Below are 19,095 nucleotides of genomic sequence, written 5' to 3' on the forward strand. Positions count from 1 at the left end.
GTCTGTGGATGGAATGGACGAGGGTCTGTGGATGGAATGGACGAGGGTCTGTGGATGGACTGGACGGGGGTCTGTAGATGGAGTGGACGAGGGTCTGTGGATGGAGTGGACGGGGGTTTGTGGATGGACTGGACGGATGTCTGTGGATGGAGTGGACGGGGCACTGTGGATGGAGTGGACGAGGGTCTGTGGATGGAGTGGACGGGGGTCTGTGGATGGAGTGGACGAGGGTCTGTGGTTGGACTGGACGGGGGTCTGTGGATGGAGTGGACGAAGGTCTGTGGATGGAGTGGACGGGGGTCTGTGGATGGAGTGGACGGGGGTCTGTGGATGGAGTGGACGGGGGTCTGTGGATGGAGTGGACGAGGGTCTGTGGATGGAGTGGACGGGGGTCTGTGGATGGACTGGACGGGGGTCTGTGGATGGAGTGGACGAGGGTCTGTGGATGGAGTGGACGGGGGTCTTTGGATGGACTGGACGGGGGTCTGTGGATGGAGTGGACGGGGGTCTGTGGATGGAGTGGACGAGGGTCTGTGGATGGAGTGGATGTGGGTCTGTGGATGTAGTGGATGGGGGTCTGTGGATGGAGTGGACGGGGGTCTGTGGATGGACTGGACGAGAGTCTGTGGATGGAGTGGACGGGGGTCTGTGGATGGAGTGGATGGGGGTCTGTGGATGGAGTGGACGAGGGTCTGTGGATGGAGTGGACGGATGCTGTGGATGGAGTGGACAGGGGTCTGTGGATGGAGTGGACGGGGGTCTGTGGACGGAGTGGACGGGGGTCTGTGGATGGAGTGGACATGGGGGGGTCTGTGGATGGAGTGGACGAGGGTCTGTGGATGGAGTGGACGGGGATCTGTGGATGGAGTGGACGTGGGGGGACTGTGGATGGAGTGCACGAGGGTCTGTGGATGGAGTGGACGGGGGTCTGTGGATGGACTGGACGGGGGTCTGTGGATGGAGTGGACGGGGGTCTGTGGATGGAGTGGACGGGGGTCTGTGGATGGAGTGAACGTGGGGGGACTGTGGATGGAGTTCACGAGGGTCTGTGGATGGAGTGGACGGGGGTCTGTGGATGGAGTGGACAAGGGTCTGTGGATGGTATGGATGGGGGTCAGTGGATGGAGTGGACGGGGGTCTGTGGATGAACTGGACGGGGGTCTGTGGATGGAGTGGACGGGGGTCTGTGGATGGAGTGGACGGGGGTCTGTGGATGGACTGGACGGGGGTCTGTGGACGGAGTGGACGGGGGTCTGTGGATGGACTGGACGAGGGTCTGTGGATGGAGTGGACGGGGGTCTGTGGATGGAGTGGACTGGGGTCTGTGGACGGAGTGAACGGGGGTCTGTGGATGGAGTGGACGTGGGGGGGTCTGTGGATGGAGTGGACGTGGGGGGACTGTGGATGGAGTGGACGGGGGTCTGTGGATGGAGTGGACGGGGGTCTGTGGATGGACTGGACGGGGGTCTGTGGATGGAGTGGACGTGGGGGGACTGTGGATGGAGTGCACGAGGGTCTGTGGATGGAGTGGACGGGGGTCTGTGGATGGACTGGACGGGGGTCTGTGGATGGAGTGCACGAGGGTCTGTGGATGGAGTGGACGGGGGTCTGTGGAAGGAGTGGACGAGGGTCTGTGGATGGTATGGATGGGGGTCTGTGGATGGAGTGGACGGGGGTCTGTGGATGAACTGGACGGGGGTCTGTGGATGGAGTGGACGGGGGTCTGTGGATGGAGTGGACGGGGGTCTGTGGATGGACTGGACGGGGGTCTGTGGACGGAGTGGACGGGGGTCTGTGGATGGACTGGACGAGTGTCTGTGGATGGAGTGGATGGGTGTCTGTGGACGGAGTGGACGAGGGTCTGTGGATGGAGTGGACGAGGGTCTGTGGATGGAGTGGACGGGGGTCTGTGGATGGACAGGATGAGGGTCTGTGGATGGAGTGGACGAGGGTCTGTGGATGGAGTGGACGAGGGTCTGTGGATGGAGTGGACGGGGGTCTGTGCAATGAGTGAACGGGGGTCTGTGGAAGGAGTGGACGTGGGTCTGTGGACGGAGTGGACGATGGTCTGTGGATGGAGTGGACGGGGGTCTGTGGATGGAGTGGACGGGGGTCTGTGGATGGACAGGATGAGGGTCTGTGGATGGAGTGGATGAGGGTCTGTGGATGGAGTGGACGAGGGTCTGTGGATGGAGTGGACGGGGGTCTGTGCAATGAGTGAACGGGGGTCTGTGGAAGGAGTGGACGGGGGTCTGTGGACGGAGTGGACGAGGGTCTGTGGATGGAGTGGACGGGGGTCTGTGGACGGAGTGGACGGGGGTCTGTGGACGGAGTGGACGAGGGTCTGTGGATGGACTGGATGGTGGTCTGTGGATGTACTGGACGGGGGTCTGTGGATGGAGTGGACGAGGGTCTGTGGACGGAGTGGACGGGGGTCTGTGGATGGAGTGGACGTGGGGGGGTCTGTGGATGGAGTGGACGACGGTCTGTGGATGGAGTGGACGGGGGTCTGTGAATGGACTGGACGGGGGTCTGTGGATGGACTGGACGGGGGTCTGTGGATGGAGTGGACGAGGGTCTGTGGATGGAGTGGACGAGGGTCTGTGGATGGAGTGCATGAGGGTCTGTGGATGGAGTGGACGGGGGTTTGTGGATGGAGTGGACGGGGGTCTGTGGATGGACTGGACGGGGGTCTGTGGATGGAGTGGACGGGGGTCTGTGGATGGAGTGGACGGGGGTCTGTGGATGGACTGGACGGGGGTCTGTGGACGGAGTGGACGGGGGTCTGTGGATGGAGTGGACGGGGGTCTGTGGACGGTGTGGACGAGGGTCTGTGGATGGAGTGGACGGGGGTCTGTGGATGGACAGGATGAGGGTCTGTGGATGGTGTGGACGAGGGTCTGTGGATGGAGTGGACGAGGGTCTGTGGATGGAGTGGACGGGGGTCTGTGCAATGAGTGAACGGGGGTCTGTGGAAGGAGTGGACGGGGGTCTGTGGACGGAGTGGACGAGGGTCTGTGGATGGAGTGGACGGGGGTCTGTGGACGGAGTGGACGGGCGTCTGTGGACGGAGTGGACGAGGGTCTGTGGATGGACTGGATGGGGGTCTGTGGATGTACTGGACGGGGGTCTGTGGATGGAGTGGACGAGGGTCTGTGGATGGAGTGGACGAGGGGTCTGTGGATGTACTGGATGGGTGGTCTTTGGATGGAGTGGACGAGGGTCTGTGGATGGAATGGACGAGGGTCTGTGGATGGACTGGACAGGGGTCTGTGGATGGAATGGACGAGGGTCTGTGGATGGAGTGGACGAGGGTCTGTGGATGGAGTGGACAAGGGTCTGTGGATGGAGTGGACGGGGGTCTGTGGATGGAGTGGACCGGGGTCTGTGGATGGACTGGACGGGGGTCTGTGGATGGAATGGACGAGGGTCTGTGGATGGAATGGACGAGGGTCTGCGGATGGAGTGGACGGGGGTCTGTGGATGGAGTGGACGGGGGTCTGTGGATGGACTGGACGGGGGTCTGTGGATGGACTGGACGGGGGTCTGTGAATGGACTGGACGTGGGTCTGTGGATGGACGGGATGGGGGTCTGTGGAAGGAGCGGACGGGGGTCTGTGGACGGAGCGGACGGGGGTCTGTGGATGGAGTGGACGGGGGTCTGTGGACGGAGTGGACGAGGGTCTGTGGATGGACTGGACGGGGGTCTGTGGATGGAGTGGATGAGGGTCTGTAGATGGACTGGACGGGGGTCTGTGGATGGAATAGACGAGGGTCTGTGGATGGAGTGGACGAGGGTCTGTGGATGCAGTGGACGAGGGTCTGTGGATGGAGTGGTCGAGGGTCTGTGGATGGACTGGACGGGGGTCTGTGGATGGAGTGGACGAGGGTCTGTGGATGGAATGGACGAGGGTCTGTGGATGGACTGGACGGGGGTCTGTGGATGGAGTGGACGAGGGTCTGTGGATGGAGTGGATGGGTGTCTGTGGATGGAGTGGACGGGGGTCTGTAGATGGAGTGGACGAGGGTCTGTGGATGGAGTGGACGGGGGTTTGTGGATGGACTGGACGGATGTCTGTGGATGGAGTGGACGGGGCTCTGTGGATGGACTGGACGAGGGTCTGTGGATGGAGTGGACGGAGGTCTGTGGATGGAGTGGACGGGGGTCTGTGGATGGAGTGGACGGGGGTCTGTGGATGGAGTGGACGGGGGTCTGTGGATGGAGTGGACGAGGGTCTGTGGATGGAGTGGACGGGGGTCTGTGGATGGAGTGGACGAGGGTCTGTGGATGGAGTGGACGGGGGTCTGTGGATGGACTGGACAGGGGTCTGTGGATGGACTGGACGGGGGTCTGTGGATGGAGTGGACGAGGGTCTGTGGATGGAGTGGACGGGGGTCTGTGGATGGAGTGGATGGGGGTCTGTGGATGGAGTGGACGGGGGTCTGTGGAAGGAGTGGACGAGGGTCTGTGGATGGAGTGGATGGGGGTCTGTGGAAGGAGTGGACGAGGGTCTGTGGATGGAGTGGACGGGGGTCTGTGGAAGGAGTGGACGAGGGTCTGTGGATGGAGTGGACGGGGGTCTGTGGAAGGAGTGGACGAGGGTCTGTGGATGGAGTGGACGGGGGTCTGTGGATGGAGTGGACGGGTGTCTGTGGATGGAGTGGATGGGGGTCTGTGGATGGAGTGGACGGGGGTCTGTGGATGGAGTGGACGGGGGTCTGTGGATGGACTGGACGGGGGTCTGTGGACGGAGTGGACGGGGGTCTGTGGATGGACTGGACGAGGGTCTGTGGATTGAGTGGACGGGGGTCTGTGGACGGTGTGGACGAGGGTCTGTGGATGGAGTGGACGGGGGTCTGTGGATGGACAGGATGAGGGTCTGTGGATGGTGTGGACGAGGGTCTGTGGATGGAGTGGACGAGGGTCTGTGGATGGAGTGGACGGGGGTCTGTGCAATGAGTGGACGGGGGTCTGTGGACGGAGTGGACGAGGGTCTGTGGATGGAGTGGACGGGGGTCTGTGGACGGAGTGGACGAGGGTCTGTGGATGGACTGGATGGGGGTCTGTGGATGTACTGGACGGGGGTCTGTGGATGGAGTGGACGAGGGTCTGTGGATGGAGTGGACGAGGGGTCTGTGGATGGACTGGACAGGGGTCTGTGGATGGAATGGACGAGGGTCTGTGGATGGACTGGACAAGGGTCTGTGGATGGAATGGACGAGGGTCTGTGGATGGAGTGGACGAGTGTCTGTGGATGGAGTGGACGAGGGTCTGTGGATGGAGTGGACGGTGGCCTGTGGATGGAGTGGACGAGGGTCTGTGGATGGAATGGACGAGGGTCTGTGGATGGAGTGGACGGTGGTCTGTGGATGGAGTGGACGAGGGTCTGTGGATGGAATGGACGGTGGTCTGTGGATGGAGTGGACGAGGGTCTGTGGATGGAGTGGACGAGGGTCTGTGGATGGAGTGGACGGTGGTCTGTGGATGGAGTGGACGAGGGTCTGTGGATGGAGTGGACGAGGGTCTCTGGATGGAATGGACGGTGGTCTGTGGATGGAGTGGACGAGGGTCTGTGGATGGAGTGGACGAGGGTCTGTGGATGGAGTGGACGGTGGTCTGTGGATGGAGTGGACGAGGGTCTGTGGATGGAATGGACGAGGGTCTGTGGATGGAATGGACGAGGGTCTGTGGATGGAGTGGACGGGGGTCTGTGGATGGAGTGGACGGGGGTCTGTGGATGGAGTGGACCGGGGTCTGTGGATGGAATGGATGAGGGTCTGTGGATGGAATGGACGAGGGTCTGTGGATGGAGTGGACGGGGGTCTGTGAATGGAATGGATGAGGGTCTGTGGATGGAATGGACGAGGGTCTGTGGATGGAGTGGACGGGGGTCTGTGGATGGACGGGATGGGGGTCTGTGGAAGTAGCGGACGGGGGTCTGTGGACGGAGCGGACGGGGGTCTGTGGATGGAGTGGACGGGGGTCTGTGGACGGAGTGGATGAGGGTCTGTGGATGGACTGGACGAGGGTCTGTGGATGGAGTGGACGGGGGTCTGTGAATGGACTGGACGGGGGTCTGTGAATGGACTGGACGGGGGTCTGTGGATGGACGGGATGGGGGTCTGTGGAAGTAGCGGACGGGGGTCTGTGGACGGAGCGGACGGGGGTCTGTGGATGGAGTGGACGGGGGTCTGTGGACGGAGTGGACGAGGGTCTGTGGATGGACTGGACGGGGGTCTGTGGATGGAGTGGACGAGGGTCTGTGGATGGACTGGACGGGGGTCTGTGGATGGAATGGACGAGGGTCTGTGGATGGAGTGGACGAGGGTCTGTGGATGGACTGGACGGGGGTCTGTGGATGGAGTGGACGGGGGTCTGTGGATGGAGTGGACGAGGGTCTGTGGATGGAGTGGACGGGGGGCTGTGGATGGACTGGACGGGGGTCTGTGGATGGAGTGGACGGGGGTCTTTGGATGGACTGGACGGGGGTCTGTGGATGGAGTGGACGAGGGTCTGTGGATGGACTGGACGGGGGTCTGTGGATGGAATGGACGGGGGTCTGTGGATGGACTGGACGGGGGTCTGTGGATGGAGTGGACGAGGGTCTGTGGATGGAATGGACGGGGGTCTGTGGATGGAGTGGACGAGGGTCTGTGGATGGAGTGGATGGGTGTCTGTGGATGGAGTGGACGGGGGTCTGTGGATGGAGTGGACGGGGGTCTGTGGATGGAGTGGACGAGGGTCTGTGGATGGAGTGGACGGGGGTCTGTGGATGGAGTGGACGGAGGTCTGTGGATGGAGTGGACGGGGGTCTGTGGATGGAGTGGACGAGGGTCTGTGGATGGAGTGGACGGAGGTCTGTGGATGGAGTGGACGGGGGTCTGTGGATGGAGTGGACGGGGGTCTGTGGATGGAGTGGACGAGGGTCTGTGGATGGAGTGGACGGGGGGCTGTGGATGGACTGGACGGGGGTCTGTGGATGGAGTGGACGGGGGTCTTTGGATGGACTGGACGGGGGTCTGTGGATGGAGTGGACGGGGGTCTGTGGATGGAGTGGACGGGGGTCTGTGGACGGAGTGGACGTGGGGGGGTCTGTGGATGGAGCGGACGAGGGTCTGTGGACAGAGTGGACGAGGGTCTGTGGATGGAGTGGACGAGGGTCTGTGGATGGAGTGGACGGGGGTCTGTGGATGGAGTGGACGGGGGTCTGTGGATGGAGTGGACGGGGGTCTGTGGACGGTGTGGATGTGGGGGGGTCTGTGGGCACGGGGTCAGACGGGAGTGGTCGAGGGTTTGTTCAGTGATCTTTAGTTATTATCAAATCCTGGTGAATATCCAATTTTCTCTGAGCACCAGTTGTAAACTCGTTCATAATGAGCATGTTTATGAGTTTCCTGCAGGCAGAAGATGTTGCCCCAGCCCTTCCTATATCTCTGGAAGGCCGGAATCCCGGTTCCCGATCAATCCCCAAAGTGTCAGTTACAATACTGGTCCCTGACAGATTAATGACATTCCCGGAGAATACAGCCCAGTGCGCAGTCACTCGTGAGGGACAGACCAGTAACTCAAGATTCAGTAATACTGTGAGGGGAGGGTCGATTACTCAGGTGATTAGAACATATGAACATAAGAATTAGGTGCAGGAGTAGGCCATTCGGCCCCTTGAACCTGCTCCACCATTCAATGAAATCATGGCTGATCTTCGACTTCAGTAATCTGAGGAAGGACATTCTTGCTATTGAGGGAGTGCAGCAAAGGTTCACCAGACTGATTCCGGGGATGACGGGACTGACATATGAGGAGAGACTGGATCAACTTGGCCTTTATTCACTGGAGTTTAGAAGGATGAGAGGGGATCTCACAGAAACTTGTGAGATTCTGATGGGACTGGACAGGTTAGATGCGGGAAGAATGTTCCCGATGTTGGTGAAGTCCAGGACCAGGGGTCACAGTCTTAGGATAAGGGGTAGGCCATTTAGGACTGAGATGAGGAGAAACTTCTTCACTCAGAGAGTTGTTAACCTGTGGAATTCCCTGCCGCAGAGAGTTGTTGATGCCAGTTCATTGGATATATTCAAGAGGGAATTAGATATGGCCCTTACGGCTAAGGGGATCAAGGGGTATGGAGAGAAAGCAGGAAAGGGGTACTGAGGGAGTGATTAGCCATGATATTATTGAATGGCGGTGCAGGCTCGAAGGGCCGAATGGCCTACTCCTGCACCTATTTTCTATGTTTCTATGTAACACTGTGAGGCATGGACCAATTACTTGGTATCCAATAACACTGTGGGAGGAGACTGATTACCCACAGCAGTCAATACCCAGCAAATGCTACAATGTATAAATCTAAATCCTAAATACAGTTAGAAAACTGTATAATGGGTTCATTACCCTTCATAAGAACAGACTCTATATATAAGCTGAAAGCCTCTGAATTCTTTGTGCAACCAATCTACTTCATTTGTGTTAGCGGTGGCTCAGTGGCCAGCACACTCACCTCGGAGTCAGAAGGTTGAGGGTTCAAGTCCCACTCCAGGAACTTGAGCACATAAATCTTGGCTGATACTCCAGTGCAGTGCTGAGGGAGTGCTACACTGTCTTTCGGATGAGACGTTAAACCCAGGCCCCGTCTGCTCTCGCAGGTGGCCATAAAAAATCCCATGGCACTATTTCGAAGAAGAGCAGGGAGAGTTATCCCTGGTGTCCTGACCAATATTTCATCATCATCATAGGCAGTCCCTTGAAGTCGAGGAAGACTTGCTTCCACTCTAAAAGTGAGTTCTCAGGTGACTGTACAGTCCAATACGGGAATTACAGTCTCTGTCACAGGTGGGACAGAGTGTGGATGAAGGAAAGGGTGGATGGGACTGGGTTGCCGCACGCTCCTTCCGCTGTCTACGCTTGGTTTCTGCTTGTTCTCGAAGATGGGACCCGAGGTGCTCAGTGCCCTCCCGGATGCTCTTCCTCTATTTTGGACGGTCGTTTGCCAGGGATTCTCAGGAGTCTGTGGGGATGTTGCACTTTATCAAGGAGACTTTGAGGGTGTTCTTGAAGCATTTCCTCTGCCCACTTGGGGCTCACTTGCCATGTCAAAGCTTCCGCGTAGAACACTTGCGTTGGGAGTCGTGGGTCGGGCGTGTGGATGATGTGGCCCATCCAATGGAGCTGATCGAACGTGGTCAGTGCTTCGATGCTGGGGATGTTGGACTAAGCGAGAACACTGACGTTGGTGTGTCTATCCTTCCAGTGGATTTGCAGGATCTTGCGGAGGGCAGCGCAGGTGGTACTTCTCCAGGGCTTACGCCCCAACACTGGACGCTACAGATGAGACCAAAGAGGAATTCTACTCCAGCCTCGAACAATCCCTGTCCCAACGGACAACAAGCTGATCCTTCTTGGCGATTTCAATGCCAGAGTCAGAAAGGTCACAGAGAGGGGATCGGGAAAACCAACTCCAGCGGTACCCTGCTCCTGACAAAATGCCCAGAACATGGCCTTGTTATTACCAACATCTTGCCAATATTTATCCCTCAATCAACATAACAAACAAAAAGGTTATCTGGTCATTATCACGTTGCTGTTCATGGGAGCTTGCTGTGCGGAAGTTGTCTGCCGCATTTCCTTCATTACAGCAGTGACTTCATTACAAAGTAATTCATTGGCTGTAAAGCACTTTGAGATGGCCAGTGGTCATGAATGGCGCTATATAAATGCAAGTCTTTCTTTCCTTACTCTAATACACAATTCAGTCACTGAAAACGGCACTCTTAGAAACTCCCGTATTTCCCTTATTCTGAAACTATGCCCCCTAGTTCTAGATTCCCCCACGAGGGGCAACATCTTCTCTGCATCTACCCTGCCAAGCCCCCTCAGAATCTCATACGTTCCACAACATTCCTCCTGCGGAAGGTTATTTTCTCAGCCTCTCAGCACTACACATTGAGCCCAGCCAGCGACATAACCATCTCCTGAGCCTCTGCCGATGCGACACTGCCACCTGAGGATGACTAGCTCCAGTTTTGCTTCATTTCCTTGGCCTCTGCTTGGCGCCAGGGTTGCCAACTCTCCAGGATTGGCCTGGAGTCTCCAGGATTTGAAGATTAATCTCCGGGACACTCGCTGTGAGCAACACCCGGGAGGGAAGTTACAGGGGTGGTAAAACATGGTGTTTCATTCTTATTTTCTTTCAACACTTTTGGTTATTAGTTGTAAAGATATCAAACATGGGGGAAAAAGGCTGTCTGACTGACAGTTAGGAATCATACAATTGGGTAATGCTGTCTGGGCGCATTCTGATTGGTGTGGGGGTGGGGACCCGCGCGGATGGACGTGTCAGGTGACCAATAGTGCGAGTGTGGGGGCGGGGCCCGTTAAGGATGGACATGTCAGGTGACCAATAGTGCGAGTGTAGGGGCGGGGCCCTGTAAGGATGGACGTGCCGGGCGACCAATAGTGCGAGTGTAGGGGCGGGGCACCGCAAGGATGGACGTGTCAGGTGACCAATAGTGCGAGTGTGGGGCCGGGGCCCCGTGAGGATGGACGTGTCAAACAACCAATGGCACGAGTGCGGAGGGAGGCAGTCGTGTGATGACACCTCCAGGAATATATCCAACCAGAGTTGGCGACCCGACTTGGCACCTCCCTAATGAGGGCAAAGTTGAGATCGAGGGCTCTTGTGGGAGAATATAGATCTGCATCTATATTCCTTTGCTGCTCCTTCAGACCTCTTGTGATTCTTTTGAATCCACTCCCACTTCTTGCGATGACATCATGAACCCAGGTTCTACAGGAAAATTGCTTTGTTCATACCGCACGACTCCGCTCCTGCCTCAGCTCATCTGTTGCTGAGACCCTCATCCGTGCTTTCGTTAGCTCCAGACTTGACTATTCCAACGCTCTCCTGGCTGACCTTCCATCTTCCACCCTCCGTAAGCTTGGGCTGATCCGAATCTCTGCTGCCCGACTCCTAGCCGAGTCCCGTTCATCCATCGCCCCTGTGCTTGCTCAGGTACCACCAACACCTCAAATTTTAAAATTCTCATCTTTGCGTTCAAATCCCTCCATGGCCTCATCCCTCCCTGTCTCTGGACCCTCCTCCAGCCCCACAATTCTCCGAGATCTCAGCGCTCCTCCGACTCTGGCCTCTTGTGCATCCCTGATTTTCATCTCTTCACCATTGGTGCCGTGCCTTCAGCTGCTTATGTCCTAAGCTCTGGAATTCCCTCCCTATACCTCTCTGCCTCCCTACCTCGCTACCTCTCTCTCCTCATTTAAGATGCTCCTTAAAAACTAACTCTTTGACCAAGCTTTTGATCACCTGTCTTAATATCTCCTTATGGGTCAAGGTTTATCTGAAAACACTCCTGTGAAGCATTTTGGGACGTTCTACTATATTAAAGGCACTATTTAAACATAAGTTGTTTTTTGTTGGTCTATTTTTCTCCTCAAAAAGAGCAAGAAGTGAGCGCTTCTCTATTGTTTTCAATTCTAGGCCGGTAGTGATATCACTGAAGTCAACAGGCCGGGTTGAATCTGAGCTTTTTGAAGAAGTGACCATCTACTTCAGCGACATCGTGGGGTTCACCACCATCTGTAAGTTTAGCAGCCCCATGGAGGTGGTCGACATGTTAAATGACATGTACAAGAACTTTGACCAGATCCTGGACAACCACGATGTCTACAAGGTACGAAAGGGCTGAGTGGTCGGACTTGGGATTTCCAGCTCTGGCAGAGTTGTATTCATGTTGCTGAGGTAAATGTAATTCGCATTGACCTTGGTCAGACCACACTGGGAGCACGGCGCACAGTGCTGGTCTCCATATCACACTGGAGCATGTGCCCAGTTCTGGTCTCCATATCACACTTGGAGCACTGTGCACAGTTCTGGTCTCTATATCACACAGAGCACTGTGTACAGTTCTGGTCTACATATCACACAGAGCACTGTGCACAGTATTAGTCTCCATATCACACAGAGCACTGTGCACAGTATTAGTCTCCATATCACACAGAGTACTGTGTACAGTTCTGGTTTCTATATCACACTTGGAGCACTGTGCACAGTTCTAGTCTCCGTATCACCACTAGAGCACTGTGCACAGTTCTGGTCTCCATATCACACTTGGAGCACTGTGCACAGTTCTGGTCTCCATATCACACGTGGAGCACTGTGCACAGTTCTGGTCTCCATATCACACAGAGCACTGTGCACAGTATTAGTCTCCATATCACACAGAGCACTGTGTACAGTTCTGGTTTCTATATCACACAGGGAGCACTGTGCACAGTATTAGTCTCCATATCACACAGAGCACTATGCACAGTTCTGGTCTCTATATCACACAGAGCACTGTGTACAGTTCTGGTCTCTATATCACACAGAGCACTGTGCACAGTATTAGTCTCCATATCACACAGAGCACTGTGCACAGTATTAGTCTCCATATCACACAGAGTACTGTGTACAGTTCTGGTTTCTATATCACACAGGGAGCACTGTGCACAGTATTAGTCTCCATATCACACAGAGCACTGTGTACAGTTCTGGTTTCTATATCACACAGGGAGCACTGTGCACAGTATTAGTCTCCATATCACACAGAGCACTGTGTACAGTTCTGGTCTCTATATCACACTTTCAGAACTGTGCGATGAAATACTTAATTGGTTGTAAAGTGCTTTGGGACATCCTGCGTTGGTGAAAGGTGCTTTATGAATGCAAATTCTTTCTTTCTTATCGAAGTGTCCACACTAACGCTGTGTTTGTTTGATCGGATTAGGTGGAGACGATCGGAGACGCCTACATGGTGGCATCCGGGTTGCCAAGGCGGAACGGAAACAGACACGCAGTCGACATCGCCCGGATGGCGCTGGACATTTTAAACTTCATGGGGTCATTCGAGCTGGCTCACATGCCCGGCCTGCCCATCTGGATTCGGATAGGTGTTCACTCAGGTAACGAGGGAGGGGCCGCACACCCAACATTGGCAAAAGGGTGCGAGTGGGGAGTGCGTGGGGAGCGCCGGGAGCGTCGGGAATGTGTGGTGGAGCATGGGGAGCATGGGGAGTGCGTGGGGAGTGTGTGGGTAGTGTGGGGAGTGTGTGGGAGAGCATGGGGAGCATGGGGAGTGTGTGGGAGAGTGTGGGGAGTGTGTGGGAGAGCATGGGGAGCATGGGGAGTGTGTGGGGAGTGTGTGGGGAACATGGGGAGTGTGTGGGGAGCGTGGGGAACATGGGGAGTGTGGGGAGTGTGTGGGGAGCGTAGGGAGTGTGGGGAGCGAGGGGGGTGTGTGGGGAGCGTGGGGAGTGTGGGGAGCGAGCGGACTGTGCGGGGAGTGTGGGGAATACGTGGGGAGTGTGGGGAACGTATGGGCAGGGCATAAAGAAATGCTTGGAGTCAATGCAACAGGAAGTATCTTTCATTGCTTGTCCTTCACCCCTCGATATTTGAGAATGAAAACAAAAGATGCCAAGGCCTTGGGGAGGGTGCAGGGGAGATTTACTACAATGGTTCCAGGGATAAGGGACTTGAGTTACGTGGAGAGACTGGAGGAGCTGGGGTTGTTCTCTTTAGAGGAGAGGTTAGGGGGAGAATTAATGAAGGGGTTGAAAATTGTGAGAGGTTTTGATAGAGTAAATAAAGGGAAACTGTTTCCAGTGGCAGAAGGGTCGGTAGCTAGCGGGCACGGATTAAATTTAATTATCAAAAAATCCAGAGGGGAGATGAGCATCATTTATTTACGCAGCGAGTTGTGATCGGGAGCGCGCTGCCTAAAAAGGGCGGTGGGAGCAGGTTCAATCATGACTTTCAAACGGGAATTGGATAAATACTTGAAATGGAAACATTTTCAGGGCTCTGAGAGAAAGTGCAACAACAACAACTTGTATTTATATAGCGCCTTTAACGTAGTAACATGTCCTAAGGTGCTTCACAGGAGCGTTCTTACACAAAATTTGACACGAGGCACTTGAGATATGAGGGCAGGTGACCAAAAGCCTGGTCAAAGAGGTAGGTTTAAAGGAGCATCTTAAAGGAGGAAAGAGAGGTGGAGAGGTTTAGGGAGGGAGTTCCAGAGCTTGGGGCCCAGGCAGCTGAAGGCACGGCCACCAAAATGGTTGAGCGATTATAATCAGGGATGCTCCACAGGGCAGAATTAGAGGAGCGCAGACATCTTGTGGGGGGGGGGGGGGGCGGGGGGTTTGTGAGGCCGAAGGAGATTACAGGGATAGGGAGGGGCGAGGCCATGGAGGGATTTGAAAACAAGGATGAGAACTCCGAAATCGAGGCATTGCTTAACTGGGAGACAATGGGTCAGCGAGTGATTGGTGAGCGGGACTTGGTGCGAGTTAGGACATAGGCAACAGAGTTTTGGTCTGTAAAGTCCTGTCCCCTCAGTACAGATTCACACGAGGCATGTAGTGAAGTCAAGGTCACTCTGGACCTGCACCTTTATTTCACAGCTCTGGAATGCTGCACTTGCCTGAGACCTGTCCTTATATACCTTTCTCTTGCAAGTGCACCCCTGGTGGTAAGGTATGCTGGTGGTTACAGGTCATATCTTATTACAGTCATGTATAGCATGTTAGGATACTGTTATATATAATAATGTAAGATACATGACATTACCCTCCCCCAAGGTCTTATTGTCTTTATAGGTTCAGTCTCTTAGCTGGTCTATGCTCTCGTGTGGAGCGTCTGAGTTGTGGTTCAGTTGTTTGCCTTGGTGTCTCTTTTTCTTTGGGTGTGGTTGCTGGTATCTCGCCTGGGCTGTCTGTTTCGATTGGTGTGATTTTTGTTGACTCGCCTGGGCTGTCTGTTGGGATTGCCCTTTCCTCAGGTTGTTCGCTCTGTCTGTCCACCAGGTGTGGTGCGAGTTCCACATTGTAGTCTGCCTCTGGTTCTGCAGTGTTGTTGGTATATCTGCTTTTGACTTGGTTGTCATGCCTCCGGTAGGTTTTGCCATTGTCCATTTGTACTACCAGTAGCCTGTTTCCTTCCTTGCCTGTTACTGTCCCTGCAAGCCATTTGGGACCCCTGCCATATTTCAGTAAAAATACTTTGTCCCCTATCTCATTCCATCTCCCCCTCGAATTTCTGTCATGGTACTCAGTCAGCTTACGGTGCTTTGCCTCAACGATTTCGTGCATGTCTGGGAGGATAAATGAGAGCCTTGTTTTTAAAGTCCTTTTCATCAACAGTTGCGCGGGGGGGATCCCAGTCAATGTTTACGGACGAGATCTGTATGCCAGCAGCAGTCGCGACAGGCAACCCTGCAGCGTGGGACCTTGGATTTTAAGCATGCCTTGTTTAATGATTTGCGCTGCTCTCTCTGCCTGGCTGTTGGAGGCCGGCTTGAATGGTGCCATCTTGACGTGATTTATGCCGTGGTCAATTATAAAGTCTTGTAATTCTGCGCTGGTGAAGCACGGACCATTGTCACTGACCAATATGTCAGGGATTCTGTGCATTGCAAACATGGTTGCGAGGCTCTCCACAGTGGTGGAGGTTGCGCTCGAGTTTAAAATGGTGCATTCGATCCACTTTGAAAATGCATCTACAACTACGAGGAACATTTTGCCCATTAATGGGCCCACATAGTCGACGTGCACCCGTGACCACGGTTTGGTAGGCCAGGGCCAGGGGCTCAGTGGAGCCTCCCTGGGGTTATTGCTGAGTTGGGCACAAATGGTGCACTTTCGAACGCAGAGCTCCAAGTCCGCGTCAATACCAGGCCACCAGACGTGGGATCTGGCTATGGCCTTCATGAGAACGATCCCCGGGTGCTTGCGGTGGAGCTCCCGGACAAATGCCTCTCTGCCTCGCAGAGGCATGACTACTCGGCTGCCCCACATCAGGCAGTCTGCTTGTAGTGATAGCTCATGCATGCACCTGTGAAAGGGTTTTAATTCCTCGGGGCAGGCATCGAGAGCCTCTGCCCAGTCACCGGTTAGGACACATCTTTTTATTAAGGATAACGTGGGGTCGCTGGCTGTCCAGGCTCTGATTTGGCGAGCCGTCATGGGCGAACCTGTGGACTCAAAGGCATTGATTGCCATGACTATCTCACAGTCCTGTTCGTCAGGCCCTTCCATGGTCGCCAGGGGTAGCCTGCTGAGCGCGTCGGCACAGTTGTCTGTGCCTGGTCTGTGCCTTATGGTATAGTCGTAGGATGCCGCCAGCATGAGTGCCCTGTTGAATTCGCGCCGAGGCGTTGGCGTTTATTGCCTTGCTCTCAGATAGGAGGGACGTAAGGGGCTTGTAGTCAGTTTCTAACGCGAATTTGGCCCCGAAAAGGTATTGGTGCATCTTTTTGACAGCGTACACGCACGCGAGCGCCTCCTTCTCTACTATTCCATACCCGCGCTCCGCCCGCGAAAGTGACCTGGAGGCATAAGCTATGGGTTGTAATTTGTCCGCACTATTGACATGTTGCAAAACGCACCCGACCCCATACGCTGACGCATCGCATGTGAGAACTAGCTTTTTACCTGGATCAAAGAAAGTCAAAACACTGTTGGAACACAGAAGGTTGCGTGCCTTATTGAAGGCGCGTTCCTGGGTGTCCCCCCAAAACCAATCGCACCCCTTCCTGAGTAGCACGTGGAGAGGCTCCAGCAGCATGCTTAAGTTCTGCATAAAGTTCCCAAAGTAATTGAGTAGCCCAAGAAAGGCGCGCAGTTCTGAGACATTCCGGGGCCTGGGTGCCAGGCGAATTGCTTCTGTTTTGGACTCTGTTGGGCGGATTCCATCAGCGGCAAGCCTTCTGCCCAAAAATTCAACCTCGGGTGCGAGAAACAGGCACTTGGATTTCTTGACTCGTAGGCCTACCTGATCCAACCGCTTTAGTACTTCCTCCAAATTACGGAGATGGAAATCGGTGTCCCTGCCCGTGATAAGTATGTCATCTTGAAATACAACCGTCCCCGGGATGGACTTGAGCAGACTCTCCATGTTGCGCTGGAATATGGCAGCTGCCGACCTGATGCCGAATGGGCATCGATTGTACATGAAAAGGCCTCGATGTGTGTTGATGGTGGTGAGTAGCTTGGATTCCTCGGTCAATTCTTGCGTCATATACGCAGATGTGAGGTCTAGTTTTGATAAAAGTTTACCTCCAGCCAATGTGGCAAATAAGTCCTCCACTCTGGGCAGCGGGTACTGGTCCTGTAGGGAGACTCTGTTTATGGTCGATTTGTAGTCCCCACAAATTCATACGGATCCATCAGGCTTCATGACTGGGACGATGGGACTTGCCCAGTCGCTAAATTCCACAGGTGATATAATGCCTTCCCGCGGAAGCCTGTCTAGTTCGTGTTCAATCTTTTCCCTTATCACATAGGGTACAGCTCTGGCCTTGTGATGGACCGGTCTAGCATCCTGTGTGATGTAGATTTTGACTTTGGCCCCTTTGAAAGTGCCCACACCTGGCTGAAAGAGATGTTCAAATCGCTTTATAACTGTTGAGCAGGAGGTCCGTTCCTCTAATGACATGGCATGGACATCATCCCATTTCCAGTTCAGTTTTGCCAGCCAGCTTCTCCCCAGCAGTGCTGGGGGGTCTCCGGGGACAATCCACAGGGGAAGTCGGTTCACTGTCCCTTTGTGTGTGACAGAGAGCATGGCGCTGCCGAGGACTGGTACGATTTCTTTGGTATAGGTCCTTAGTTTGGTGTCGACCCTTGTGAGTTTTGGTCTGTCTCTTTTATGCGGCCACAGTTGTTCAAATTGTTGAGCGCCCATGAGAGATTGACTCGCTCCCGTATCCAGCTCCATGTTGACAGATATCCCGTTGAGTAGGACCCTCATCATTATAGGAGGTGTCCTGTTGTGGGAGCAGCGGCCATTGATCGTCTTGACCCGTTGTACATCGGTGTCCCGGGTACTGTCCCCACCATCTTCTGGTCCGCTTTCCGACCCATCCGATTCGTATATCAGCTGAGCTGCCGTTTTTTTGCACATGCGGGCCAAATGCCCTGTATTTTCACAATTTCTGCAAACAGCCTGCTGAAATCGACATCCCCTTGACGAGTGCCCACCCCCACACCTCCAGCACAGACCTGTTCCATTGTTCAAAGTGTTCCCAAAGAATGAGCTGCGCCTGGCTGATCTGTCTTGAGCTTCTCTCAGTTTGTAGTTGATTGTTCGCATTGTGGGTTGATGAGGTGTGAACGGCTGTTCCTGTGGCCCTTGATGGCTTCTGCCTGCTGTTGAGAGCCTGTTCTCCTGGTTTTGTCTGTGTGTGGGGGTAGCAACTTGTTTAGTGCTGTGAACTTCTTGTTCCGATATTTCGTTAGTTGTCGTACCTGCATTGTAAATCAACCTCGTTTCTTCTTCCCCTACCAAGAATGTCTGTGCAACCAGTGCTGCTGCCTCTAAGGTCAGCTTCTTGGTCTCTATGAGCTTTCGGAATATGCCTGCGTGGCCTATTCCTTCAATGAAAAAGTCTCTCAGCATTTCTCTCCTCAGTTCATCGGAGAACTCACATAAACTAGCCAACCTCCGAAGTTCCGCCACGAAGTCGGGTATGCTCTGGCCCACACAGCGTCTGTAGTTGTAGAACCTGTGTCTGGCCATGTGTAGGCTGCTCGCTGGCTTCAGGTGGTCTCTTACCAGTGTGCTCAATTCTTCAAACGACTTGCTTGCTGGTTTCTCGGGTGCAACAGATCCTTCATTAAAGCGTATGTTTTCGAGCCACAGCTGGTCAAGAGATGGGCTCTTCTCTTGTCTGTCTTATCGTCGCCTAACCAGTCTTTGGTTACAAAGCTTTGCTGGAGCCTTTCTATAAAGTCCTCCCAATTGTCTCCCGCATTGTACTTTTCATCTGATCCGTTGTTCGCCATTCTGTGAATTCTGTAATCCCGTAACTCGTCGCCACTGTAAAGTCCTGTCCCCTCAGTACAGATTCACACAAGGCATGTAGTGAAGTCAAGGTCACTCTGGACCTGCACCTTTATTTCACAGCTCTGGAATGCTGCACTTGCCTGAGAACTGTCCTTATATACCTGTCTCTTGCAAGTGCACCCCTGGTGGTAAGGTATGCTGGTGGTTACAGGTCATATCTTATTACAGTCATGTATAGCATGTTAGGATACAG

The 19,095-nt window shown here is 54.7% G+C and overlaps 1 protein-coding gene across 1 annotated transcript in view; it reads left to right on the forward strand.

Moving 5' to 3' along the window:
* The window catches only part of LOC139230264 (guanylyl cyclase C-like), a gene marked incomplete at its 5' end in the record, with an annotated part of 252,495 nt that overhangs the window by 223,824 nt on the left and 9,576 nt on the right, over positions 1-19,095 (forward strand). Inside the window, 2 exons of the mRNA XM_070862094.1 lie at positions 11,493-11,685; positions 12,781-12,955. Of these exons, the coding sequence (XP_070718195.1) occupies positions 11,493-11,685; positions 12,781-12,955 (368 nt within the window). The remainder of the gene's footprint in view (positions 1-11,492; positions 11,686-12,780; positions 12,956-19,095) is intronic.

Source organism: Pristiophorus japonicus, chromosome 19 (genome assembly GCF_044704955.1).
Source record: "Pristiophorus japonicus isolate sPriJap1 chromosome 19, sPriJap1.hap1, whole genome shotgun sequence".
NCBI classification, from domain to species: domain Eukaryota; kingdom Metazoa; phylum Chordata; class Chondrichthyes; family Pristiophoridae; genus Pristiophorus; species Pristiophorus japonicus.